The sequence below is a fragment of the Cloeon dipterum genome, chromosome 4 (genome assembly GCF_949628265.1).
Source record: "Cloeon dipterum chromosome 4, ieCloDipt1.1, whole genome shotgun sequence".
Classification (NCBI taxonomy): Eukaryota; Metazoa; Arthropoda; class Insecta; order Ephemeroptera; family Baetidae; genus Cloeon; species Cloeon dipterum.
In genome coordinates, this window is record NC_088789.1 from 1,141,028 (window position 1) to 1,166,739 (window position 25,712).

At 37.4% G+C, this 25,712-nt stretch overlaps 3 protein-coding genes and 1 long non-coding RNA gene across 5 annotated transcripts; 1 reads left to right on the plus strand and 3 right to left on the minus strand.

Moving 5' to 3' along the window:
• Window positions 1–2,463: 2,463 nt before the first annotated feature.
• LOC135942126 (receptor-type tyrosine-protein phosphatase epsilon-like) lies at window positions 2,464–5,878 on the minus strand. Of its 2 annotated transcripts, none has more exons than XM_065488075.1 (14): window positions 5,584–5,878; window positions 5,238–5,530; window positions 5,020–5,184; window positions 4,832–4,966; window positions 4,637–4,777; window positions 4,461–4,585; window positions 4,272–4,407; window positions 4,121–4,222; window positions 3,941–4,070; window positions 3,675–3,883; window positions 3,507–3,620; window positions 3,305–3,453; window positions 3,113–3,248; window positions 2,464–3,059 (listed from the first exon to the last, which is right to left on the minus strand). In XM_065488075.1, the coding sequence occupies exons 1-14, from the start codon at window positions 5,858–5,860 to the stop codon at window positions 2,985–2,987; spliced, it is 2,187 nt and encodes a 728-aa protein (XP_065344147.1). In that variant the 5' UTR covers window positions 5,861–5,878; the 3' UTR covers window positions 2,464–2,984. The 2 variants fall into 2 exon arrangements, with proteins under 2 accessions (XP_065344147.1, XP_065344145.1); XM_065488073.1 differs by having other exon boundaries at window positions 5,238–5,533.
• LOC135942125 (uncharacterized) lies at window positions 5,845–10,015 on the minus strand. Its single transcript, XM_065488072.1, has 17 exons — window positions 9,929–10,015; window positions 9,758–9,868; window positions 9,430–9,618; window positions 9,116–9,378; window positions 8,926–9,053; window positions 8,753–8,826; window positions 8,331–8,648; window positions 8,174–8,278; window positions 7,996–8,118; window positions 7,805–7,942; window positions 7,621–7,755; window positions 7,114–7,251; window positions 6,912–7,049; window positions 6,553–6,690; window positions 6,338–6,475; window positions 6,162–6,280; window positions 5,845–6,104 (listed from the first exon to the last, which is right to left on the minus strand). Exons 1-17 carry the CDS (start codon window positions 9,975–9,977, stop codon window positions 5,898–5,900), a joined length of 2,511 nt encoding a protein of 836 aa, XP_065344144.1. The 5' UTR covers window positions 9,978–10,015; the 3' UTR covers window positions 5,845–5,897.
• Window positions 10,016–13,215: 3,200 nt separating this feature from the next.
• Window positions 13,216–23,216, minus strand: LOC135942122 (receptor-type tyrosine-protein phosphatase alpha-like). Its single transcript, XM_065488070.1, has 23 exons — window positions 23,122–23,216; window positions 22,956–23,029; window positions 22,557–22,874; window positions 22,399–22,503; window positions 22,219–22,341; window positions 22,033–22,170; window positions 21,844–21,981; window positions 21,567–21,704; window positions 21,384–21,502; window positions 16,525–16,723; window positions 16,193–16,468; window positions 15,834–16,132; window positions 15,606–15,770; window positions 15,274–15,549; window positions 15,095–15,219; window positions 14,906–15,041; window positions 14,752–14,853; window positions 14,545–14,674; window positions 14,278–14,486; window positions 14,114–14,227; window positions 13,913–14,061; window positions 13,721–13,856; window positions 13,216–13,666 (listed from the first exon to the last, which is right to left on the minus strand). Exons 1-23 carry the CDS (start codon window positions 23,196–23,198, stop codon window positions 13,589–13,591), a joined length of 3,624 nt encoding a protein of 1,207 aa, XP_065344142.1. The 5' UTR covers window positions 23,199–23,216; the 3' UTR covers window positions 13,216–13,588.
• Window positions 16,732–21,070, plus strand: LOC135942129 (uncharacterized). The gene is made up of 3 exons (XR_010575056.1): window positions 16,732–18,179; window positions 18,322–18,458; window positions 18,525–21,070. It is a non-coding gene; the product is annotated as an uncharacterized LOC135942129 (long non-coding RNA).
• Window positions 23,217–25,712: the final 2,496 nt, after the last annotated feature.

Genomic DNA, 25,712 nt, shown 5'->3' on the forward strand with positions numbered 1-25,712 from the left:
ACTAAACTAACCACTTTTTGCCATCTCTGACATTGGGTAGCCAGTATTATAGATCTCCAAACTGCTCAAATACCTCTCATTGCTTTGACACTCCTGAGAGTGCTTTAACAATGCGAGCCAACGGGCTGATAAAAATTTAGGTCGTACTTTTGATGACGTCGAAACTGGTCGAGCATTAAAAACGATAAAATTCGGAAGAACGAGGTTGAAGCCTGGTTTTATTTTTTTTCGACATGATAAGAACCTTGATTGGTCACGTAATTCAAGATTATAAGTTTTTATTTATTTATTTTGTAATTTTAAAATCAAATCAAAATAGGCAGAGTCCAAAGAGTGTTGAAACGATCGCCTGGAATTGGAAATTTTTAAAAGTTAAAATGAACTCTTTATTATGGTTCCTCCCAAATACTGGCAGATAAAATTGCGTTTCTCTTTTTTATCATAATTTACAGTAATTTATTACATCAATTAAATTGAATAGCACAATACGTTGTCAATTAATTATAGTAATTAACTCAAGTCATCTAGATTATGGGATCCGATCTCTACGACCAACACGTCCCCGTCGACCCTTCGTTCTCCACCGCCGAAGGGGTAACGGGAACATTCTAGGGGCTGGTTACGCGGGGTGCGAGACGCGATATATCACGGGTGGATTTTTTCTCCATGCACGCGCTAAGCGGGAGATGGAAAAACTCAATAACCTTTGGACCACGATTTTGGGGTGGTGGCCCACCTAGGGGAGGTGTGGGTTGGTTATTTCGAGACGACTTGTCCGGGGGAGTCGGGGGTGAGCGGCGGCCTCGCGTAGGTTCCGTACTTGAAAAATGAAAGATCTCCGAATTCCACGGGGAACTCGCACGTGTTCGAGCAGTTTAGGCCGGCGCGCGATCGATAAACTTGATATGCTTGCATCATTTCCCAATTGTTACCATTTATTTCAAATTCTACGAAATTCCTAAAGTCACGATGCATTCAGGTATGTCCGGGCACTTTGTTTCTTTTTAGAGGCTATATCAGTAGCATTATTTGCTTTAAGATAGCAATAAGAAAAGCGGCTACCTATCATAGTACTACAATAACGATAAATACAAAAACTGGAACACGTCCTGGTAGCGGCAAAATGGCGCAACTTTCAGCAACCAAGCGCGAATTTTATATCCTTGTTGCAAGAAAAGGTCAAGAATCAGTTCGACAATGAAAATTTGGGCGTTTGTTGAGCGATTCGCAATTTTACCGCGACTTGCATTGGACAGGAAATATTTGGTTTCTGGTGTGTTAGTATTTTTAATACTCGAGTTATTTATAGAGTAAGCGTAAAAGGCAAGGATACAAGTGAGAAACGAAGGCATATATTGGGATTCTGCCTGTAAAGTACAGTCCTTTACGTCTTTTTTTAGGGAATACTCCCTTCAATAAAGACAAAAAGTATACAAATGGCAAACTTTTACGCATTCGTGTGTACATTGTGTGTAATTAAATGACTTAAAATTTGCACTTACTGCTCTGGTAATTTCTGACGAACGCGATTGGTGTTTCATCCGAGACACATGCAGTCACATTACCATGTTTTACTCCATCCCGAATAGAGAGCACGTATCCATCAGTGCTCTTGAGTTCTGCGGTAAATTTGCAAATTGAAGAAAATAGGTTAACTATTTGAAGTCACGACCCACCCCTTGCTAGCAGCAAAAGAAATAGGGAGACGGCGAACCGGGCTAACATCTTGGGTGTACCTCAGCCGCGTGAGAATCCTGCACTGCAAATTCAAACAGGCAAAAAACAAGGAACCAAACTTTTGTCGTGTGGCTATGACGTTGCGAGAGTGATATGATTCAAACAGGAAACACCAGTCGAGTCTGGATCATAAATCTGGCAATTTTTAGAGAGCTAAATTAAATTTTGACCAGCACTCATTTTAAAAATTATATCAACTTATTGTCTGTAGTCTAATTATTCAACATATAAGCCATCATTTGCTGAATTCGCGTAACCATTAGCCTTTTTTCCGGGAACCATCAGACAGCATACCTGCGGTTCTTACTGGCCTGACTGATGGCAGTGTCAAATTCAACAGGCCCCTTGTTCCTCATATCTCACCTAACTCTGAAAATCCTACTTCCTACACTTAATTTTTTGACCCGGCTGAAATCTGACATTTAATTTACACCCCAGTTTTGGTCCCCAAAAATACTGAAGTGCGAAAGAGAACTGCTGGTTTTTCCATTGACGTAACTGCTTCCAGTTTGATTTTTTGTTTTGTTGAAGCTAAAGTCATTTTCCTTCTCGATCAGGGCTATATACTATTTGAATTCAGATAAATTTTAAATAAAGCTCTTCCAGTAAATACTGACTCACAGCGGCTGCTCAGCGCACACAATCACCGTTATAGGGAAGTTATTTTGTTCCGACTTTGTCATCTAGAATAATCAATGAAATAAAACGCCCACGGGTATTGAAATTACATGTTTTAATATAAGCATAATTCAAGTAAAGTACATAAAAGTGCACACACGATAATGAATAAAGTGTTAAAATAAGATAATTAATGCTTTAAGCATAAATTAACCAGCCCGTTGGCTCGCATTGTTAAGGCACTCTCAGGAATGTCAAAGCAATGAGAGGTATTTGAGCAGTTCGGAGATCTAATACTGGCTACCCAATGTCAGAGATGGCAAAAAGTGGTTAGTTTAGTGACTCGAAATGCTCAAATTGCTCAACGGGCTGCTTTGCACCTTTCCAGCATGCGTCATTTGGCTTCACGGGATGTCTAGCGTTTCAATGCAGTCCTCGGTGCGGAGGCAAGTGGCCCTTGAGTGGGCTGGGTCCCTGTGCGGCCTGGTGCGCCCATTTTATCCGTTCGCGTTGTTATTGGCACTCGGAATTCAGCATTCGTGCTAGTGCAGTAAGCGCCCTTCCCGGTCCTCCGGTCCTCGGACAGGGATATAAAGAGCAAAAAAATAATAAATGGTGTAGATAAATTATTATTTAAAGTTTCCATAGGTATCAAATGAATATAGATAGTGTTTGGCAGCTTCAAGCAACAGTTCGTACTGCACCTGTAAGATGAAGAAACAGATAAATTAAATTTTCAACGGCTAAATTAAGTTACTTGGGATGATATAAACGCTGGCCTCGATTTCCTCATCGTTCGCACTGCCAGCCCAGGATCAACCACATGCTCCAGTTTTATTTTTTCGATTACGAAGCCAACGCCGAGGAAAAGGCCGCAGGCCGTCACTCCATCACTATCAAAGGGATAATTATATTTTAAAGTTAATTTTTTTTATAAAAAGTCACGTACTGGCAGACAACGCTGATGACATCTTTTTCATTTGAGATTTTCAAAGTTCCCCAGAGATCGAAGAGTGATTTCAAGCTTGGCGGAGCCACTTCCCCTGGAATCCAGCCGAATGAGGCACATTTCACGCTGACATTTTTGTACTTTGCTTTCTAAAAGGTTAAATTCAATTAAAACGAAGCAAAAATATCTAGAAATTAATTACATTAATGAGTGTGATGTTTAACGTTTTCACAGATTGATATTCTTCGAAATTCTCCAAAATAACTTCAATTCCGCCAAAGATGAGTGAGCGTTGGTTTGTTGGAAGAAATTGAGGCTAAAATATGAATATAAATTAACAGAAATTTTAAATTAGTATTATATCTATTACTTCTGAGACGTGTGGCTCGTTGAGGACGACGACTTCTTTGACGTTAAACTGGTCGACCATCCTCCAAAAGTCCTCCACCGTATTTTTCATTGGAACTTGGGTGGCGATAAATTGTTTCGGTTTTTTGTATCCGTCGACGGTGACGCCGTTGACGAAACTCATTGTCACCACATTTTCGTATGGGAAGAGACGCACGATGTGGTTTGATGCTGAAGTAAAATGAAATAACATTCAAATATGTAAAAATCAGCAATTATTGTAATTACAGGAAATAAATTTGGGGTGTCTGCACTTGTTCGTTTCATTTTTAACCGGTGTTTCCGCCCTCTGAAAATCTCTCTCGCAGATTACCGAGATTTTAGCAAATTCCTCCCTGAGCCTTCTTTTATGGTCTCTCTACAAGAATATTAATTAAATATTGAATTCATCATAATTCAAAACTTTACCATCAAATTGATATATTCCTCAGAAAATTTCACGCAGCTGATTTCAAACTTTGGATTTGCAATTTTCTCCAATAGAACCAAGAATGCAAATTCGAGTTGTGCCTATGTTATTTATTTACAAGATAAGCTTTTTCTTTTTAATATATTTTACCAAATTGTCGACTAAATTAGCTCGTTGTACGCGCATTCGAGTTAAAATAGCGAAGGCATCAATTTTTCCGTGTGATTGATTCATCCTCAAACAAGCATCAATCAAAATTACCGTGCCAGTCCTCCCCACTCCAGCACTAAACTTTAAAAAAAATCAAATCTTTATTCATTTAAGAATGACCGATGAGACCTGCAGTGGACCAAAATCGGTTGCTTATTGTTGTATTGATTTATTTCATCGATGAAATTCACCATCGACTGCGTACCGTTCGGCACTCCATGGTCAGGCCATCCTGTGTAGTGCAACTGCCGGACCTGTTGATGAACGTTTTCTTATTTGCTCTTAAAAAATTCCTCGAAAATTACGATTCGTTCGATTTGATCGCGCGTAACAGACATGGTTCTTATCAAGAAATCGGAACCAAGTTCCTCCTTTATTGTGCGAACAGTCACGAAGCCGTATCTCACTTCCTGTTTGACGTCAGACCAGTAAACCTCACATTTTTTCTAGGGGAATATAAAATTAAAATCCACTCTCTTTGACCTCAACGGACATCGCACCTTTCCACCTTCCAGGATGTTCGTCACCATGACAATTAACGAAATTTTCTCCTGCCAAACCATTCGCCAGAAGTCGTTTAGGGTGTCTGCTTTTGGCCCTTGGCTGGCGATGTAAGCCTTTGGCTGTTTGTATCCCTGGAAAAATTTTTAAATTAATTTTAATAATTAATACTCTCGTGGGAGATTACATCGACATAGTTGGCGTTGATGTAGTCCGAGTTCGCGTCTCCAGGCAGAAGTTGCAGTTTCACTCGTGATGAGTCGTAGGCGGCCAAATTTTTGTAGCGATTCTTGCTCTTATTTTCCGGTTTGGTGCCATAATTCCATGATTGAGTTTGGCCACGCGGAAATTTCTAAATTAATCGTTTTAGGATGTTAATTCATTATAACAATGAATTGTTTTTACCTCGAACTGCTCCTTCAGGAAGTTTCCAACAAGGGCAGATTGCAAGTATTGCTCAACTTCCGTTGTATTGCAATGACTCAGCCTTTCGTCGGCATCTTGATTTTCAATCAGTGGGGATTTCTGGATCGTGGCTCTCTCCGAGCTTTTTAAATATTTCACAGACGGTGGACTGGTAAGCATAGTTTTCTTCCATTTTTTACTACAAAACCAAACTCCAAGGGCAGGAAGCACGGCCAGAATTAAAAAAATGAATGCAACTGACAATGAGATGAGCAGAGTGTGGTCTTCTCTTTCTGCTAAAAATCAAAGCTTTCCTGACTGTTATTAAAAATAAATTTAAGCTTACGTGGTACTTGACAGTTCATGCAAGTGAAAAGATACGTGTCAGGCAGTGAGTCAGTTATGGTGAGAGTTATTTTGTGTTCGCCACAATTGCAATCGTAAACAGAGATGTTGAAGTCTAACTTATCTAGGCGCTGGTCTATAATTGTTTCGGTGTTATTGTAAAGCACTGTCAACGATACGGGTTTGCATAGCTCGTCTTTTGGAGCGACGTTTCTGGCCAAGCCGATTGAAAAAATCTTGCTGTTGACGCTCTCCACTCTTAAACCTGCGGTTTCCATAAAGAATCCGTAAGATAAAACAAAAAGGCAAACATTATTAATTCTTTCCAATAGGTCTGCACTTTGTCCAAAACTTCAGTTGTTTTCCGGGAAGAAAATTTTCTGGATATTTAACCGCATCATTTTCAAACAGAGCAAATCTTATCTCATAATTTGTGTTTGGCTTCAAATTGGAGAGTGAATACTTTTCGTGCGCGCTGGAAATGCGCCTTTCGCTAATATTAGTCCATTGAACTTCGTAGGTCTGTAAAGGGATTATTTTCGCTCACTGTATGGCTATTTTTATTGAATCTTTTTCTACTTTTTTATATTGAATTATGATGTCAGTAATGCCCGACGTGTCCTTTAAACTTGAGGCAATGTCCAAAGTTATCTTATCAGAATTTTTCATTTTCAATTGTGGAGTCGCTGTTTGAATTTCTATGAAATGAACTTTGTTATAACCAGGTCAACCAATAATTATAAAACATTTTTTACCTTTCTCACAGTCAGGGTAAATGTATCTATTTTGGCAACCTTCAAGACACAATCCGTTTGTTCGAGAGTAATTTCCATGTAAACAAGATCGATTTGATTTTTCAGCGCAGTTTTTTCCGTACCATCCTTCATTGCATTCTGGTCATAAAATAACACGAATGAATAACATTCTGCAGGACATGTTTTCTTTTGAAGCTTTCGAGACCGATTTATACCTTTAATGCAATCAGGCTCTCGATATCCATAGGCGCAACCTTCTCGGCAGCGTCCGTCTTTCGAAGAATACTTCCCGCCTAAGCATTTCCTCTCAGATATTTTCAAGCAGTTTTTGCCATACGCCGCTCCGTTGCATTCTGTCAGATCATTTTTTTTTGTTATATTTTGTAATCTTTATTTCAAATAATACAAAAAAGTTAAATAAGCAAACACGTTGCTGAAACGTCGGCAAATCAAAAAAGATAGTCGCGCTGGTCAAGGCCTATAAAGGTTTACCAGATAATTTTCCAGACATTCGTTAAAATATTAAAAGTCGCCTTGGTGTGTATTTTCCAATTATGAAAGCATTGCTACTAACCTTTCTCGCATGCTGGGAAAGAATATCCATCTTCACATCCATTCAAACAATTTCCGGTGGCACGGTTGAGCTTGGCTCCAAAGCAGTGCTTGGTGGAAGTCTTGGAACAATTTACTCCATAGCTGTTACCCTCGCATTCTTAAATAGGTAGCAATATTTATCTATTTTCTTTTAAAATCGTCAATCAACCGGTGGTACATACCATTAATGCAATCCGGAAAGGAATATCCCTCTTTACACCCCTTCAAACAACTTCCGTCTACATGGTTGAATAGATCATCTTTGCAATTTTTGTATGAAGTATTCCCACAATTTTTTCCGTAACTGTTGCGTTCACATGCTGAGTATGAAAATAAAATAAATTCATAGGTGTGTTCAGCGTATATATGAGAAAATTATCATTCCCTATCAAATGAATTCGAAATACTTCCCTGTTAATTCCTCAGAATAAAAAATTTCAATAAATCATAAAATCTGTAAACCACAAGTTTCCCGAACATTTCCCTCAATATATGGTTTCATGCGTTAATTAACTGGTCTAGTCAGGCTATGGCTATGTAGAGAATAAATTTCATTCGTTATTTTACTTCCAGGAAGTATTCTAGGATCCAAGGTTGCATAATTTCGTGGAATGGATTACTCTCTTTCCGTGTTGGTTGTAAATCAGGTTAAGCTAAAGTATATATGGAGTGAAATTTAAAAAACATACCTTTTTCACACGGGGGGTAGTAACCATCTGCACAACCCTGTAAACAGCTTCCATCGACACGGTTTATATCATTATTCAAGCATTTCTTCGAGGATGTATTGTAGCAATTTATACCATACTTATTACCCGTGCATCCTAAAAAGAATGTTAATTTATTATTGAATGTTTGTTATATTCAAAATACCATCGATGCAATCAGGAAGAGAATATCCAGCGGCGCACCCTTCGCGACACGTTCCGTTTGTTGGAAAGAGGTTTTCTTTAAAACATTTTCTTTGGGAAAACTGTGAGCAGTTTAGTCCAAACATAGTTCCGTGGCACTCTTTAATTTTTAAATATGAGAAAAGAGCGGAATCAACAATTCAGTATACATACGATCTTCACAGTTATTTCCTTGATATCCAGCATAACAAGCGCAATATTCTTCCTGGTGGCACAGTTGGAAACCAACACAGTCTCCTCCAAATAACTTCTTGCAATCAATAGGTTCAGACCAGACTGCGGGTAGAAACACTCATATGAATTAACGCTTTAATTTATTTCAACCGCTTACTTTTGGTGAAATGATCAGTGACCTGTTCCGCCGTCGTGTCTGCTTCTTTCACCAAAGATTGGCAGTGGTTTGGATTCTCAATTTTCGGCTTATAAACCATGAACCCTGCTCGGAAATAATGTCAATAACTTAATCTCATGAACAATTTTAATCTGACCTTCTTTGCAGAATTTGATCCCGCCAATCACAAGTTCCCGAGTGTGAGCAGTCAACGTAATCGTCCAGTCTTTTCTCAATTTTATATCGTTTCTAAATATCCTTGCTGTTGTCCATTCATTTTTCCTGGTAGTTATGATGTTTTCATTGAAGATCACGTTTCTTCGTGCATTTTTGATCTCAATTTCAAACGCTTGATTGCCTTCTGATATTTCCATTGTTGTCAGGAACACGAAATCAATACAAAACGCATTCGGCAAATCAGATTTCAAGGCCAATTCCATTAATTTTGATGATTCAAAAGGCAGAAGCACATTGTCTAAAAAAGGGTAAAGAGATATATCGTATACTTTAAATTGTTTTTCATCTTGTAATTTCTAAATTATATACACAAATCTTAAAATTTGAGAATAACAGACGCACATTTGTGAAGTTTAAAGAGCCCTTCTTCATTTGTCCTGAAGGACAAATAATTTTCCGTCCGATAATTATTTTTTCTGCAAGAAATTTGTCAAATTAATCAATGAAAAAATCAGAGGGCTCCTTTGGAATATCTGAAAATGTGATAATTTAATTTAATTTCTACAAACAAATACCTATAATCAGGGAAGTTGATTGTTAAGGTATTTGTCATAGCTCGATACTCAATTTCGCCAGGAGACTGTTGTTCTGACTTTACTTCCGCATGAACCCAATTTTTCCCTCCGTCCAGAATGATTTGGTTCTATTTGCAAAATTTATTTCATTTTTACAGATGTCACTATATAGTCATTTAAAACATCAAACCTGAACAATTTTTAACTTTACTTCACATATCGGCCATCTTTCAAGGTTAGCATTGTAAATAGCCGTGCAGTATTGCAACTCTGACTGATGTGTGTTACCCCAACCGTCGATAACAGCTCTGTATCCTTTCTCAAAAGTTGAGTCATTCGTTAAAAGAAACTGTGCTGAGTCATGCGCCAGAATTGAAAAATGTAATTTGAAGTATTGATGCCTTATTGTTATTTTTGATTCAAATTTTTTGCTGGGGAAGTAAGTTGGTAAATCTGTAATTCGTTTTAATCAAAGTCCAGTTTTGAAAGATGTCATTTTAATACCATGCCAACGGAAGTCAGTAACCATTGGATAAGGGTCAAGAGAGTTTTCTGTATTGAGACTGCTTTTCCATCCACTTTTCCACTCCCAAGACTGACAGCCATTTTCGATCACTAGATTGCAATCGTATTTGGCATCAGGTGGAAGTACGGGGTTTCCATCCAAATCCACTACATCCACTTTGGTAAAGTCTTTTGTGACAATAATGTTTTCAGTTTGGTCATTAATAAAGAAAAAATATATAAATTTGTATCTATCTAGGACATTTAACTGTCATAAAATTAAAAATCTCCTAGAACGATTCGTGGTATTATGCCATAATGAACTGACCTTGTTTATTTTCAGGTTTTTTGACAAAAGCGACAGTTTTGTCCGAAACGCAAGCCTTCAATTTCCCAAATTTTTTAACTTCAAACACGGAACCATTCGTGAAATTGGAATCTGTTAGTTTGATGACATTGTATATATCATATAAATATAGTCTCTTAATTCAAGACTCACCTTCAGCCAGGAGCAAAAGAAAGAGCAGGGCGGAGAAACGCCCAAACATTTTGGGCTTTTCCAGTCACTACTGTCAAGAGCGAACACTGAACTGTGAGCAAACAAAGGAAGTAGAAAACAGATGTATTTCATAATTTTAGTTTGCGGTTATGACTAAAAAACTGTCACATTAAAAAATGCTGGAAATGAAATGCCTGCCATTTAAAAACCGTGTTAGCTGGAAAGTATTTATTCAGTCTCAGATTCAGACAGTCTTTTATTTTGTTAAGCCAAATTAACATCAATCGGAAAAATAAGTGTCCTCTTCAGTCTTCCAGCAATTGGCGTTTTTTTTCAAAATTGTATATTTGTGCATATACAATGTCTTAAAATGTGATGTCAGTAGGGGATCATTATACAGCACTGAGGAAGATAAAATAAAATCCATGTTTCTCTAGGAATTTGGTAACAAGTTAATTTCTTTATATTAAATTTGGTGGGTTTTCTTATTTATTTTTTCGTCTTAAATATTTTTGTGGAATAGGTTCCCCGGAAAAAAATGGGGTTGATTTTCCACTCCTTTGTCATATCCTGGTTTTTTAGCTGGGACACATACAATTAAAGTTCTGCCTAATTATTTCTATATTGTTGCTGCCGATCTCTAATAAGCAAAGCAGGAATTGACACATCGATGACTCATATATGCAGTGTAACGACCAAAGAAGTGGTGGTGACGAGTAAGCATACTATGATTAATATGAAAAGAATTATCCGGCCTAGAATGAGCTGGTTGACGTGGAACCAGAATTATAAAAATTGAAGTAGAGGGATTTCGGTTTTTTCAATCGGTTCTGCACTTCTAAACCAACTAAGCTAACTAGGACGAACACAAAATAGCTATTTACTCGATTTTATACGCGGTTACAATCACATTAAAAACGACTCTTCTCATTAAACGGCTTTTCAATTAACTTTCATTAAATTTTCTACATTTTAAAAATTACTATTAAACTTATTTGTGTGATATGACGGAACACAGTCTTGCGTGATTATTTCGACATTAATTTATGTGTTGTCGATTTTTAAAGCAGAAAGTTACAAGAATAACAAATACCAAACGAGAAGTCCCCTTTTCAGATCGATCTCAGAAATAAATCTGGATTAGGATTTACTAATAGAAATAGGAAATTAATCATTTAGCTTTAATTGAGTAAAAGTTATAGGCAGGAGAGCAATTTTTTAGGTCATGAAATAATTTTCAAAGCTATAACTGTACACAACACAAAATAACTGACGTTATTGGATTACGAAAGTAATCATTTATCGATAATTATTAAGAAGTGAGCTTTTGCAGCGGAAGTAACATATGTTACTCAGTCAGACGCAAAGGAATAACATACAAAATAAAAGAGCACAAAAGAAGAGAAATTAAATTAATGCTCATCAAAACTTGTATGTTTATCTATACTTACTCTGAGCATCAAATTGAATTAACAGGGTCCGATTTAAGTCGGCCGGCGTTTGATTACGAAAAATAAATCAAATTGCAGTCGCTCCTATGCATCTCTCTCCACAATTCTCCCTCTATATAAGTGCAAGAGATCAAAACGCCTCTTCTTAATGCGCTGAACATTAAATAATAATATGTTCATTCGAGTGTCATTTTGGATTTCTACTGCTTTTTATATTATCATATATATTGATCAATCATCATGTGAGTCAGAGCAACGGATCCTTTCTTATTTGTTCAATTCAGACTTGAAACCAAATTAAGCGACAGAATTTCTCGTATAGGATTTTATTTCTGCTTGGATTTTGCTCAGAGCCTAATTAATATTGGCTTCCGAATTTCCCTTTCTAAAAAAATTAGTTCCTTGCAACGATAACTGACGTCAAAGAACAAAAAGTATGGTGGACTAAACGATAACACGGAACTTTCCTTGACAACACTGAAAAAGAAAGGCCCGAACTTCGCTGGCAGTAAACTAGAGTGTGAAAGACCCTGGAAGTCATTCGACCAATCAAGCTGGGCCATAAGTTCAAATGGGTTATAAGCTCAAATGCGGTGGCCAACTTCCTGAAAAAGTGAGTGTTGTGCAGATAGCGCCTATAAAAATAATAAAAAGTGGCAGTTTGCACAATGAAACACATATCAAAGGCCATATGTATAGGTCTATGAAATTCAATTGCAAAATGATAATTGGAGAATGATACGCAAAATACAGCAAATACAAGGAAAATACGTGAACTACACAGGATCTTTTTAGACATTTTTTGGGTGCAATTGCACAATCTGCTTTTGGTCTAATTGAAATAAGGTGCGCGCAAGATTTTTCACGACAGACGTGATCAAAGAAAAATAAATTTGTTGGTCAAAATCAGAGGCAAACTGATAGTTTCCTTCGATAGCTGTTTCAAGATTTAAAAATCATATTTTTTATTAAAAAAAATTGGATTTGATAGCTGAATCACACAATAAATCATACTAAATTTCGATTTGAAGTTATTACTGTGGCGATGCCGAAACAGCGCAGTGTACAGATAGAGAAATGTTTTTACCTAATACTGCTCCTTCAGGAAGTTACCAACAAGGCCAGGTGAAGAGTATTGCTCAACCTCCGTTAAAATGAAATGACACAGCCTTGATTGTTAATAAGAGGGGGTTTTCTGGACCTTATGGCTTTCTCCAAGCTTTTTTAAAATATTGATAGGTGCATGTATATATCTCTTTTTGGTACCTATTTTTAGATGGCCTTAGTAGAAATCACAAAAGTGGTGAAATTATGCTCTAATGCAGAAAATCTCGATTTATATACTATCGATGGAAAAAAGAAAAAGCCACACGCGTCCACACTTGCTTCCGATTCACGTGTGTCGATTTCGATTCATGCCCGAGTTCCACGCCTTTGAAGGAGAAAGGTGATAATAATTATTGAGGAAGACAATAGGGCATATTATGAGGCGGCGGCATCCACAGAGCGCGCACAAAAATATCAACACAATATTCATGACTCATCTGCTTTTCTTCCTGGTTCGCGTGGTGCTTGTATGTATTAGACTCAGCAACAAGTGTGTTGATTTCATATGTAGTTATTAACTATTGCTAGATGGTTATGCAACCTGCTTCTAAGGACAACAAAGCGGCACAGTTTCCTTCCCACTGAGTGCGAGATTTTAATTGAATGGCCGCAATCCCACTAGTTAACTCTTAATTACGTTGGTGCGAGTGAAATTCTATTATTTATTAATTAATTTGTATAATTATATTCAAATATTTTTATTAAATACAAATTTATTGAGTTAAATTTATGAATAACTAATTTATTGACATTTTTCTCGTCATATCTTTAATACTTTACGAATAAATTATATTTATAATTCTCTCTATTTGTCTTTCAGCGTGGTAGTACAAACAGGTGATGATGTTCTCACATGCACTCCATCTCATAGCAAAGGTAATATAATATATATATATATTCTCTTAAATTGAATATACGTTTATTTCCGTATTTTTAATGCTTAAATGATTAAACTGATAAAAAGCATAATTTTTTACTGCATTATTATAGTTGTGGATAGTATAGTTTATAGATTAGATTATGGTTCAAAACACAGAATATCATTTATGATTAATTGACCTATCTTCTATCTATGGATAAGGTCGGTTTTAAATTATTATCCTCAACATTTGAAGTTACCGTAGGTGTCAAACGAGTTCAAAAAGTGTAAGGCAGCTTCGTACAGGAATGCAAACTGGATCTGTTAAGGGAAAAGAAATTAAATTTAAAATATTTCAATTAAAAATAGCCGTACGTCTGAGGAAACAAAGGCAGGTCTCGACTTCCTCAGGGTTCGCACTGCAAGCCCAGCATCAACCTTCTGCTCCAACTTGATTTTCTCGATGACGAACCCCATAGCGAGGAAAAGCCCGCTGGCAGTCACCCCGTCACTAAAGGGAATGAATAAATTATCCTACTAATTTATTTTTTATTAATTTTCTCTCACTGGCAGACAATAGTGATGCTATCTTCCTCATGAGCGATTTTCAAACTGCCCCATAGGTTAATGAGGGCTTCCATGTTTGGCGGAGCAGCTTGTTGCGGCATCCAGCCGAACGAGGCGCACATGACGCGCACTTTTTTGCATTCTTCTTTCTAAAAATACCAATTATTAAATAATTTTCTGCGTGAAAAAGATAATTCGTACAGAAAGAAGCTTGATATCCAAGGTGTTGATGTTGTTGTTATTTTGAGAATCAGCCAAAGTAACCTTTATGTCGCCAAAAGCGAATTTGCGTTTCTTTGACGGAAGAAATTTAGCCTGGAAAAAATTAATGAAAACCAGGAGAGTTAGAAATTTTTTTGATATACGTCTGAAGTATGCGGCTCGTTGAGAACAACGATTTGCTTGACGTTGAACTGGTCGATCATCCTCCAAAAATCCTCAACTGTATTTTTCATCGGCACTTGAGTGACGATAAATTGCTTGGCTCTGTTGTATCCGTCGACGATTACGGCGTTGATAAAGCTCGTGGTCACCACATTCTCGTAAGGCAAAAGTCTAATGATGGCGTTAGACGCTGAGTGAGAGATAAAAATTAATAAATAACTAGAGAGTTAATACTGATTGTATCTCACAAGATATGAAATGCGGATATCTGCATTTTGCGGGATCGTTTTTGGCTGGTGATTCCAATCTCTGAAAATCCTTCTCGCAAATTATTTCGAGTTTTACGAAGCTCTGCTTGAGCCATTCCCTGTTGTACGACTGTATGAAAGTGATATTTGGTTATTTTTTTGCTAACGGCATGAATCCTGTCTTGGTCAAGACTCCCAAGATCTTACCATCAACTGGCAATATTCCTCATCGAAATTGGCACAGTCAATTTCAAACTTGGGATTCGCAATGATCTCCAAGAGCACCAAATGGACGAACTCGTATTGTGCCTTTTTTAAATTATTAGTTCAATATTTTTACTAAATGTATCAGTCAAGTTACCAAATTGTTGACCAAATTGACTCGTTGAGACCGCATTTTGGTGAAAATGCTCATCACATCTATTCGATTGTGCGAACGAAACATTTGAAGGCAAGCATCAATTAAAATAACTGTGCCAGTCTTCCCCACTCCACCACTGAAAATAACCACAAATTAAGCTAAAAATGATAGGTAATGGTATGCAGAGACCTGCAATGGATCAATATCGGATTCTTGTTCCTGTGTTGGTTGATTTTACCGATGAAAAGAGCCATCGACTGCGGATAAAGTGGCACTCCCTGGTCGGGCCAGCTCGTGTAGTGCAATTGTTGGACCTGTAGAGGAATTTTAATTATGTAATAGTTTATATTTACTTGTGTGACGATTACGAGTCGGATCGCATTATCACGGGAGATTGAAAAGGTCCGTGTTACGTAGTTGGCGTTTATTTCCTCATTGACGGAGCGAACAACTACGTTCCCGTAACTCTCTTCCCTGTTGACGTCTGGCCAGTATTTTTCACACTTTTTCTTGTCACCTACCACCAGATTTGTCACCATAACAATTAAAGAAATGTTTTCCTGCCAAATCATTCTCCAGAAGTCGTTAACGGTAGATAATTTCGGTCCTTGAGTAGCGATGTAAGCCTTCGGTCGTTCAAAACCCTGAAAAAATATTACAAAAGCTGTGTGAAATTATATCGATGACCTCAGAAAATTACATCGACGTAGTTGGCGTTGATATAGTCAGAGTATTTGTCGCCGGGAAGAAGATCCAGTACAACCCGAGAACAGTCGTAGGCGGCCAAGTTTGCGTATCGATTCTTTCTCTTATTTTGGGATTTGGAGCCGCAGTTCCATGACTGAGTTTGGCCGAGCGGAAATTTCTAAGCAAACGCAAGAGTCATATATTTTCCAGTACAACACGTCATTTTATATAAATTAATAACCTCAAACTCTTTCTTGAGGTTAAATGTAAGGGCCTTTTGCAAGTATCTTTCGACGTCAGTTGATATTGAATTTAACGGAATTTCTCTATTATTATCAGTGAGTTTGTTTGCTCCAGCAGTTGGTGTTGGCAGTATCTCGTTTCTTAAAATTTCAGAGGTATTTGAAAATTGCACCGTAAGTTGGTTTAAAGGCAGATTTTTCTTCCATTTTTTCGTATAAAACCAGACGCCGAGACCAATAACCACGGCTAGAACCGCCAACACGGTTGCGATTGGAGTGAGCAGTTTCCAGATGATTCCTTATCAGAATTCGTTATCAGAATTAATAATCAGAACGTTATATTCAGCAGATTTGGAACCTAATAAATCTATAGTTGGACAGTTTGAGCATAAAAACATTTCATGCAACGTTGATGACAAATCCACAAAAGCGACGGTAATTCTGTGCTCTCCACATTGGCAGTTGTGAACAAATTTCACAAAATTTGCTCCAACCATGGTTTCGTTCAATATCTCAATTGCGTTGTGAACCACCGTTAAATATTTTGGCGTGCATACATCAACATTGGCATCGACGGACATGTTAATCGAAAAAGTACTGCTGTTCACAGCTTGAACCGTTAATGCTGAAGCATCTATATGTTTTCAAAATTAAATTAGCACGAAAGATGTTAATCAGAATTTATCTTACCAAGAGGCTTGCACTCAGTAATAAAACTCAAATTATTTCCAGGCAAAAAATTTTGAGTGTGTTTCATCGCATCCTTTTCAAAAAGGGTAAATCTTATGGTGTACTGCGTTTTTGACTTTAAGTTCGAGATTGAGTACTCCTTTAATTCATTTGGAAGATATTCTAATCGTTCATTAGCCCAGTCTTGTGAGTGCGAGCTCTAACCCAGCGAGCAGAGGGGTAACCGCGGTCACTTTTCGGTCACCTGACAAAAGTTGAACAAAATGTGGTTTTGCAATGTAGGCATGATCCTGATTCATGTTTCATTGGAATTTTTTTGAAATTTGGCTGGGATCATGCAAATTTTTAGTGCCCAGTCTCGGGCACCAAATGGGCACCTTTCGGTTACCCGGAGCGGGCAGGGGGTCACTTGCGGTCACTTAACAAAATTTAAAATAAGGGTGGTTTTGCATTTCAGGCATGATCCTGAATGATGTTTCATCGGATTTTTTTCGAAATTTGGCTCGGATAACCGAAATTGCCCGTGCCCAGCCTTGGGCACCCATCGGGCACCTTTCGGTTACCCGGAGCGGGCAGGGGGTCACTTGCGGTCACCTAACAAAATTAAAACTAAGGGTTATTTTGCATTTCAGGCATGATCCTGAATCATGTTTCATTAAATTTTTGTCGAAATTTGCCTTGGATCACCGAAATTGCCAGTGCCCAGTCTTGGGCACCCATCGGGCACCTTTCGGATACTCGGAGTGGGCAGGCGGTTAACTATGGTCACTTGCGGTCACCTGAAAAAAATTAAACTAAGGGCGGTTTTGCATTTCAGGCATGACCTTGAACCTGGCTTGGTTGGAATTTTTTATATTTGGCTGGGATCACCTAAAATTGCCAGTGCCCAGTCGTGGGCAACCATCGGGCAGCTTTCGGGTAACTCGGATAGGATAACTGCATGCGGTGTGACCGGTTCATTAACTGTTTTCGTAAAATTTTGGGCACAGAAAAAATATTATTATGGTTATTGTAGGATTGAAAAATAAATTTTTATGCATTTAAATATGATTGCTAAAAAGGGGCAACTTTTGGCTACCCAATGGTTAACCGATGCGCGAGCACCATTTTACTTTACTCGTTTTACACTCAAATTTGGTCAGATTTTCGTCACCGCAGGTTTTAACTTATTTTGGAAAATATTTTTTTTAAAAGTAGCTTAAGTACACAAATAAATAAATAAAATTTTTGATAACCAAATTGGGTTACCCAATGGGCAACCAATGGGCAACCTGAGAACCACCGTAAATTCTTGAGTTCGTGTTTCGTAAAAATTATTTTTTAAAAATTTATTTGGTTATAACACTTATTAGCATTTCAAACTCTTTAAATTATTATCTCGTTTTGAGCAATAATTATTATTTTAGCTCAGCATTATCGCGCGCGCGTTTCTTTGTTACACTCGTCGGCCGCGCGTGTGGCGCCACTGTCGGCAGTAGCACCAGCTGCGGCTGCCTCTGGCTCAGTGACTGAAAACAAGCATGATGGTTGAGACGCGCTGGATTGCATCATCATTTTTAGCCGAGAATTTCGCCGTGTTTTCGGTTGCTTTTCGACAAATAGACAACATCAACGGGTTTTTGGATGGATTGTCGATGTTCCTGATGTTCCGAAAGGTAAGGGTATGCATTGAATACATTAGATTTGCGTAGGGCGCGGCGCCGCGCGGCGGTGTACAAAAATACGCGCGCGTAGACACATATACTGGCATCAAAATATTCGTTTTAAATTGCTTTAAAATCATCCTTGTGTCATCAGGCTAGCACCGCGTCCCGCCCTGATTGATTATTTTGATGTCCTCTGGTTGGGAACTTGGGAATAGCTGCCTAAACGCGATGGCCATCCGGATGACAAGCCTGGACAAGTTAACAAAACTCCGGCCGCAGTATCCGCAGGTATGCAGTTGAATTCCCGGCGATATTATTGAGTAGATAATTAATACTTTGTATTTTATTTTGCAGGGTTTGTCTGCTGTTTTGTTTGCATTTTCGGCTGACGTGAAATTGATGGGACCATATGGACCCCAAAGATGTAAAGCAACGGCCATGTTTGACAGGATAAGTGCTGGACGCTGGACGACATGAGTAGGGATATTGAGTGCTTTTCTTTGTATGTTTTATGGCGTTTTTTGTGTGTTGAAATCTTTAAAATTAATATTAACAAGGCTCTAATTTTCTGCTCAAATACGTAAATTCACTTAACAAATGTTCGCAACAACTGAATTTAATTCCAATAACTATGTTTTGATTTTGTGTTTGCGGCATATTTTTATTTTAGGTTTGCATTCTCTAGATGAATATTTCTAGATTTCCCTGACAACTAATTGTAGACACAACTAATTTTTAAATTAATTTCTCTGATAGTGATCTCATAAGTTTATAAATATCAATTGCAAAAGCCTTAAATGTTTCAATTCAATAACAATAGATGGTGCCACTGGTATACTTCTGATTTTAATTCCCTCTCATTGTGTTTTTTTTATTAAAGTTAATACTGCTGCTGTGCCTTCTGGACTTATACTATTAATTTTAATGTGCTCAAAACCAAAATCAGTTACGCCGCAATCACCCTAGAAACATCAGCACATTGAAAAAAATGTAATTACACTTCGACGATGATTGGCTTATATGTTTTGGTTTCCAGCACATCAGATATAATTATTTAAAGGGTTGAATGTTGAATGCACAGCAGCAGGACCGTGTCCTCTATCTCAGTGAAATCTTATTAAAATCAAAAGAATACCAATTAATGGCAGCCAAGGGGGAATTCCCAACTGCAGGTTAACTCGTACAATTATTATAATCATCCAATATTATTTGTTCTGTTACTGCATCACCTCAAAAATCAATGTTTTTATGGTTTTAAACGTTTTAACAATTAAGTCTCATTAATTTGTAAGTGTGCAGTTCTCCGCAGTCTATTGTACGCGATTTTTTGGTGTTGAAAAATTGTTGTTAACACTTAATAATTTATTTTTTAATTGTAACTGCTTATTCTCTGTTATTGAAAGGTGGAATGTAACTTAACTGCATTAGGTATAACCTTCGAATTTTCACTGCCAAACCTAGTTTTCAATTGTGAACGACTTTTAATTCGCAGGTCAAAGGTCATGGTCACCTTTCTTTTTTGAAAATTCAATATTAGGGGATGATAGCCCTCTCAGATTTTTTGGGGTTAGCCCGTGAAAATCTGCACAAGCACACCCAAGTTTTTGAAGTACCAAAAATGTTTGCTGTAATTTGAAAATGAAAGTTGAAATACGGCTTGATGCCGCTCGATCGAGCATGCCCGTTAGTCGGCGAGTTTGTCTATCATTTGTCAATAATATTTTAATCCGTTCCATTTGCTTAGGCACAACAAGAGGACCAAGGATTGACATAGTAAGGTCAAAATTGACCTTCAGGGTCTGAACCTGATGAGACCCTGAGACCTGAGATAATAATTTCGAAAATGTCCAATTTCATCAATCATGGTGTCTTTTTATAGGTTTTGGCCTCTGTACAGCTAAAAAATACAGCCTAAACCGCCGAATGACAATCCTGAAACCAATTCTTGAAATAATTGTGGTAGCCATTAATCCCGACGTGATGTTAAAAAGTTTTAAAATTTGAAATCGGCAGTTTTGACTTTATATTTGAGCTGCAGAGCGGTGATAGCTTATGGAAAGACACTTAAGTTTGATGAAATTGATTTTTTAATCTCAGGATCTCGTCAGGTACAGACCCTGAAGGTTGATTTTGACCTTGATATGTCTACACTGGGCCCTCTTGTTGTGTCTAATCAAATGGAATGGGTAGAAATATTATCAACGAATGATGGGCGAACTCGCCGACTAAAGGCCGTGCTCGATCGAGCGGCATCGAGCCGGATTTTAATTTTCAAATTCAAATTACAGCAAAACTACTGTTGCACCTTTGAAACTTGGTGAGCTTGTGTAGAATTTCAAGGGCTACATTTCAGCCCTGAACCCCAAAAAGATCTAAGGGTTGTATCATCCCTTGATTTTGAATTTTTGAGTAAAGGTTGCAAAAGGTGACCTTGACCTTTTCCCTGCGAATTTTTTGTAGGTTGATAAGTTGTTCATGGTGGAAAACTAGGATAGAAAATGAAAATTTCAAGGTGATATCTTAACCCAGTAAAGAGTTACAGTCCACCCTTCATTCACATAATTTGATTTACAGGGATTTTTAAAAATAGGGATCTTCAAATTTGATGTATAACATGTATTATTTAATTGTAATTTATTTGTTGTATGAATATCATCCAATAAAAGTGCTGCCCATCTAGCTGCCCACTGAAGGTAACCGCAGGCGGGCACCCAATGGTTACCTTTTGGCTACCTCTTACCTAGGGCTGTCATTTTGCGCTACAAATTTCACTTTTTTAATGAACAGAGTCAATCGACCTGCCACCTGAAAGCCCTAGATAAAAGGTAGCCAAAAGGTAACCAATGGCTGCCCACTGGTGGTAACCTCAGCCGGGCACCCGATGGTTAGCTTTTGGTCAACGAATTTTATCGGCCTCTCATTTATTACGCTCCCTGAATTCAGGTATACCTTTAATGTACATAAAAGGAGATTCTATGAAAGGTCATTTAATGGGTGCCCATTTGGTGACCGAATTCTGGGCATGACCACTCGCGGGTGCCCGAAGGGTTGGACATGCGGTATAACCAATGGGTGCCCATCTGGGTGCCCACGGGGGGTAGCCGGGTGACCGAACGCGGGCACCCAATGGGCACCTTTTGGTTGACTTTTTTCTCGGTGGGAAATTGGACCAAATAATTTGCAAGCTATTTTTCGAGACTGTAGTTAACTCACAATTTCATATTCAATCAAAATTTGGCTGATGTTAACCGTTCCATTCAAACTTGCGAGCAAATCCAGAGTAACCATTTCATATCCAACCCTTTTTACTTTTGGAGTCACAGTTTGAATTTCTGTAAAATATATAGAAATAAATAAGCACCAACATTTTTAAAATTTTTTAATGTATGTATGTACTTCTTTGGCACTCAGGGTACACGTATCCTTTGATACAACCATCCAGGCAGCTTCCGTTTTTTCGAGAGAAATTCCCATTAAAGCATTTCCGGTCGTTAGTTTTCGAACAATTCGGGCCGAATTTTTTCTTAGTGCATGCTACATAGTAGATTTAAAAAAGAGAAATATATGAGAGCATGAAATGTTAGAGATAAGCTGAAATAGTCGATTATTATGAATCAATTAGTGTCATAATGACTTCCGTGTTAGTTGTAAGAAGTGAAATTAAAATACAGACCTTTTTCACAAATCGGGGGGTAATATCCATCTGCGCAACCCTTCAAACATTTTCCATCAACATGGTTTATTTCATTATTCAAGCATTTCTTCGTAGATGTTTTATGGCAATTTTTTCCGTACTTATCACCCGTGCATTCTAAAAAGAATGTGTATTATTACCGATTAATGTTTGTTATATTCAAAATACCATCGATGCAATCAGGAAGAGAATATCCAGCGGCGCACCCTTCGCGACACGTTCCGTTTATTGGAGAGAAGCTTTCGTTAAAACATTTTCTTTCGGTAAACTGTGAGCAGTTTAGTCCAAACATCGTTCCGTGGCACTCTTTAATTATATTAATAAGAAAAAATAGCGGCATTAATCAATACATACGAAATGCACAGTTATTTCCTTGATATCCAGCAAAGCAAGCGCAATATCCTTCCTGGTAGCACAATCGGGTACCCGAACAATCTTCTCCAAATAACTTGTTGCAATCAATAAGTTCAGACCAGACTGCGGGTAGAAACATTCTCGTATGAATTAACTCTTTAATATAAGTAAAACGCTTACTCTTTTGGACATGAGATATGGCAACCTGTTCCGTCGTGTCTGTTTCTTTCACCAAAGATTGGCAGTGGTTTGGATTCTCAATTTTTGGCTTATAAACCGTAAATCCTGCTCGACGATAATGACAATAACTTTAGTCATATGAACAATTTTAATCTGACCTTCTTTGCAGAATTTGATCCCGCCAATCACAAGTTCCCGAGTGTGAGCAGTCAACGTAATCGTCCAGTCTTTTCTCAATTTTATATCGTTTCTAAATATCCTTGCTGTTGTCCATTCATTTTTCCTTCTAGTTATGATGTTTTCATTGAAGATCACAATTTTTTGTGCATTTTTTATCTCAATTTTAAACGCTTGATTGCCTTGTGATATTTGCATTGTTGTCAGGAACACGACATCAATACAAAACGCATTCGGCAAATCAGATTTCAAGGGCAATTCCATTGATTTTAATGATTCAAAAGGCAGAAGCACATTGTCTAAAAAAGAAGAAAGAAATTTCTTATACGTTCAATCGCTTTTCCACTTTTTAAGAAACAAAATAAAAAAAACAAACGCACATTTGTGAAGTTTAAAGAGACCTTCTTCATTTGTCCTGAAGGACAAAACGTTCATCACCTGATTGATACTTTTACTGCAAGAAATTTGAGAAATTAATCAATAAAGAAAATCCGAGGGTTCTTGGTAAATCTGAAAATGAATTAAATCTATAGATGACACAGATACCTATCAAAGAGGTTGATTGTTAATGAATTTGTCGGAGCTCGATAGTTAATTTCGTTAAATGACTGTTGTGTTGCCATTACTTCCGCATGCACCCAACTTTTCCCTCCGATCAGAATGATTTTGTCCTATATGTAAAATTAAGTTTATTTTTCCAGATGCCACCAGTCATTTAAAGCATCAAACCTTTAAAGTTAAAAACCTTTCGTTACATGTCGACAATTTTCCACGCTCAAAATGCTCAATTGCCGTGCAGTATTGCAACTGAGACTGATGTGTGTTACCCCAACCGTCGATAACAGCTCTGTATCCATTCTCAAAGGTTGAGTTATTCGTGAAGAGAAACTGTGCTGAGTCATTCGCCAGAATTGAAAAATGTAATCTGAAGTATTGATGCGTTGGAATTTTGGATTCAAATTTTCCGTGGGTGAAGTAAGTTGCAAAGTCTGTAATTCGTTTATCAAAGTCTGATTTTTAAGGAGATGTCGTTTCAATACCATTCCAACGGAAGTCAGTAACCATTGGATAAGGGTCAAGAGAGTTTTCTGTATTGAGACTGCGGTTCCATCCACTTTTCCACTCCCAAGACTGACAACCATTTTCGATCACTAGATTGCAATCGTATTTGGCATCAGGTGGAAGCACAGGGTTTCCATCCAAATCCACTACATCCACTTTGGTAAAATCTTTTGTGACAAAAATGTTTTCAGTTTAGTCGTGAATTAAGATTTTTTATTAGTTTAATATGGGTTGTGTCAATAAGAGGTATTAATTTGTAATAAAATTAAAGATCTCCTAGAAATATTTGTGGTTTTAATTGTTATACTGAACTGACCTTGTTTATTTTCAGGTTTTTTGACAAAAGCGACAGTTTTGTCCGAAACGCAAGCCTTCAATTTCCCAAATTTTTTAACTTCAAACACGTAACCATTCGTGAAATTGAAATCTGTTAGTTTGAAGACATTGTATATATTATATAAATATAGTCTCTTAATTCAAGACTCACCTTCAGCCAGGAGCAAAATAAAGAGCAGGGCGGAGAAACGCCCAAACATTTTGGGCTTTTCCAGTCACTTCTTCCAAGAGCGAACACTGCACTGTGAGCAAACAAAGGAAGTAGAAAACAGATGTACTTCTTAATTTTAGCTTGCGGTTATGACTAAAAAACTGTCTCATTAAAATAGGCTGATAATGAAATGATTGCCATTATAGAGACCGCGTCAGCTGGAAAGTGTTTATGATATTAACCGAAAAATTTTTGATCTCCTCAAGTGCATCTGTCTGAGTATCTACATCAAATAGCATTCAAATGAACAATATGTATAAGACCTCAATACAGTTTTTTTAAGTGCTTGGCGTGGAGCCGAAATGTTTTTTCAAAATTTTACTATGGATAGAATGTCTTTAAGATTTGACACCATCAGGGGATTACATGTAGAGCACGAAGAGGAAGATAAAATTAATATTAAGGGTCCACGCTTCACTAAGCTTTTGTTTACTTGTTTATTCTCAACTGGGTGTTTTTTTATTCATATACGTCTAAAATATTTGTGGAATAGGTTGGCCTCCCGTAAAAATGGTATTGATTTCCTCCCCTTTGTCAAGCCCTGATTTTTTTTCAGATGGAACACATGCCATTCGCAATCCTTCATAATTATTTCTACATTTTTGCTGCCGATCACCAAGCAGGACTCATTTACAGTAACGACCAAAGAAGTGGTACGTGCTGATTATGATTATGAAAATAATTATCTCGCTTTTAGAAAGAGGTGGTCGATGTTTCTGCCACCGCCTCTGCATCCACATAGCGCGAACGTTATTAACAAAACAATATTCCTCTCATTGCACGCGTGAGATGCTTAAGAGGATATAACGACATAATTATCATCATTCACGGTCATCATTTCATTCGTTCTGGTTAAAATCGACTACGGATATGGAGTGAACGAGATAATTAACCATCTTTATAGCTAGACTAATCTTTCCTGCATTTCTTCATTTGTGGAAAACATGAGATATAGTTTCTCACATTCAGTAGAATAATTTTTTATTTGTATGTACATTCGGACTGTGCTTCAAATATCTTGTTCCAAGAATAACTATCCCCAAAGAATAAATAATCCCCCAAATTTCCTGGGACTGTCCGGATTTTTTTTTTCAAATAATCAGTCACGCATTTTTCTTCCTGGTTCGCGTGCACCGTATCAAAGCAGTGGCTTGATGGTCATTATATTGAACTCGGCACTGGACGGTTATGCAACCTGCTCCTAAGGAAAACAACGCGGCACAGTTTTCTTCCCATAGAGTTCCAGATTTTTATTGAATGGCCGCAATCCATCCAGTTTACTCCTAACTATATTCTTTCAAGCGAAATTCTGATTCTTATTTGTTTAATGATATTCTGATATTTTTAAAAAGGCATTAATTTAATGATTTTAACTTATTAATTAATAATTTGTTGGCATTTTTCACATACCTAATATTATTTTTTTCTAATAAACTAATTCTCTTTACTTGTCTTTCAGCGTGGTAGTATACACAAGGTGATTATGTTCTCACATGCATTCCATCTGATTGCAAAAATAACGCTGCAT

What these genes read in the sequence shown, in the direction of transcription:
- LOC135942125 (XM_065488072.1), bottom strand. Translation starts at nt 9,977, where the DNA reads ATGTTTGGGCGTTTCTCCGCCCTGCTCTTTCTTTTGCTCCTGGCTGAA. An exon ending in CACTGATCATTTCACCAAAA is followed by an intron (nt 8,119 to 8,173) that starts GTAAGCGGTTGA and finishes TTCTACCCGCAG; the next exon opens with TCTGGTCTGAACCTATTGAT. An exon ending in TTACCCTGACTGTGAGAAAG is followed by an intron (nt 6,281 to 6,337) that starts GTAAAAAATGTT and finishes TTCATTTCATAG; the next exon opens with AAATTCAAACAGCGACTCCA.
- LOC135942122 (XM_065488070.1), bottom strand. Translation starts at nt 23,198, where the DNA reads ATGGCAACACAACAGTCATTTAACGAAATTAACTATCGAGCTCCGACA. An exon ending in TCAATTTGGTCAACAATTTG is followed by an intron (nt 14,854 to 14,905) that starts GTAACTTGACTG and finishes AATTTAAAAAAG; the next exon opens with GCACAATACGAGTTCGTCCA. An exon ending in AGGAATATTGCCAGTTGATG is followed by an intron (nt 14,675 to 14,751) that starts GTAAGATCTTGG and finishes ACTTTCATACAG; the next exon opens with TCGTACAACAGGGAATGGCT.
- LOC135942126 (XM_065488073.1), bottom strand. Translation starts at nt 5,860, where the DNA reads ATGGAAACCGCAGGTTTAAGAGTGGAGAGCGTCAACAGCAAGATTTTT. An exon ending in CCGATTTTGGTCCACTGCAG is followed by an intron (nt 4,408 to 4,460) that starts GTCTCATCGGTC and finishes TTTAAAGTTTAG; the next exon opens with TGCTGGAGTGGGGAGGACTG. An exon ending in CAGCGTTTATATCATCCCAA is followed by an intron (nt 3,060 to 3,112) that starts GTAACTTAATTT and finishes TTCATCTTACAG; the next exon opens with GTGCAGTACGAACTGTTGCT.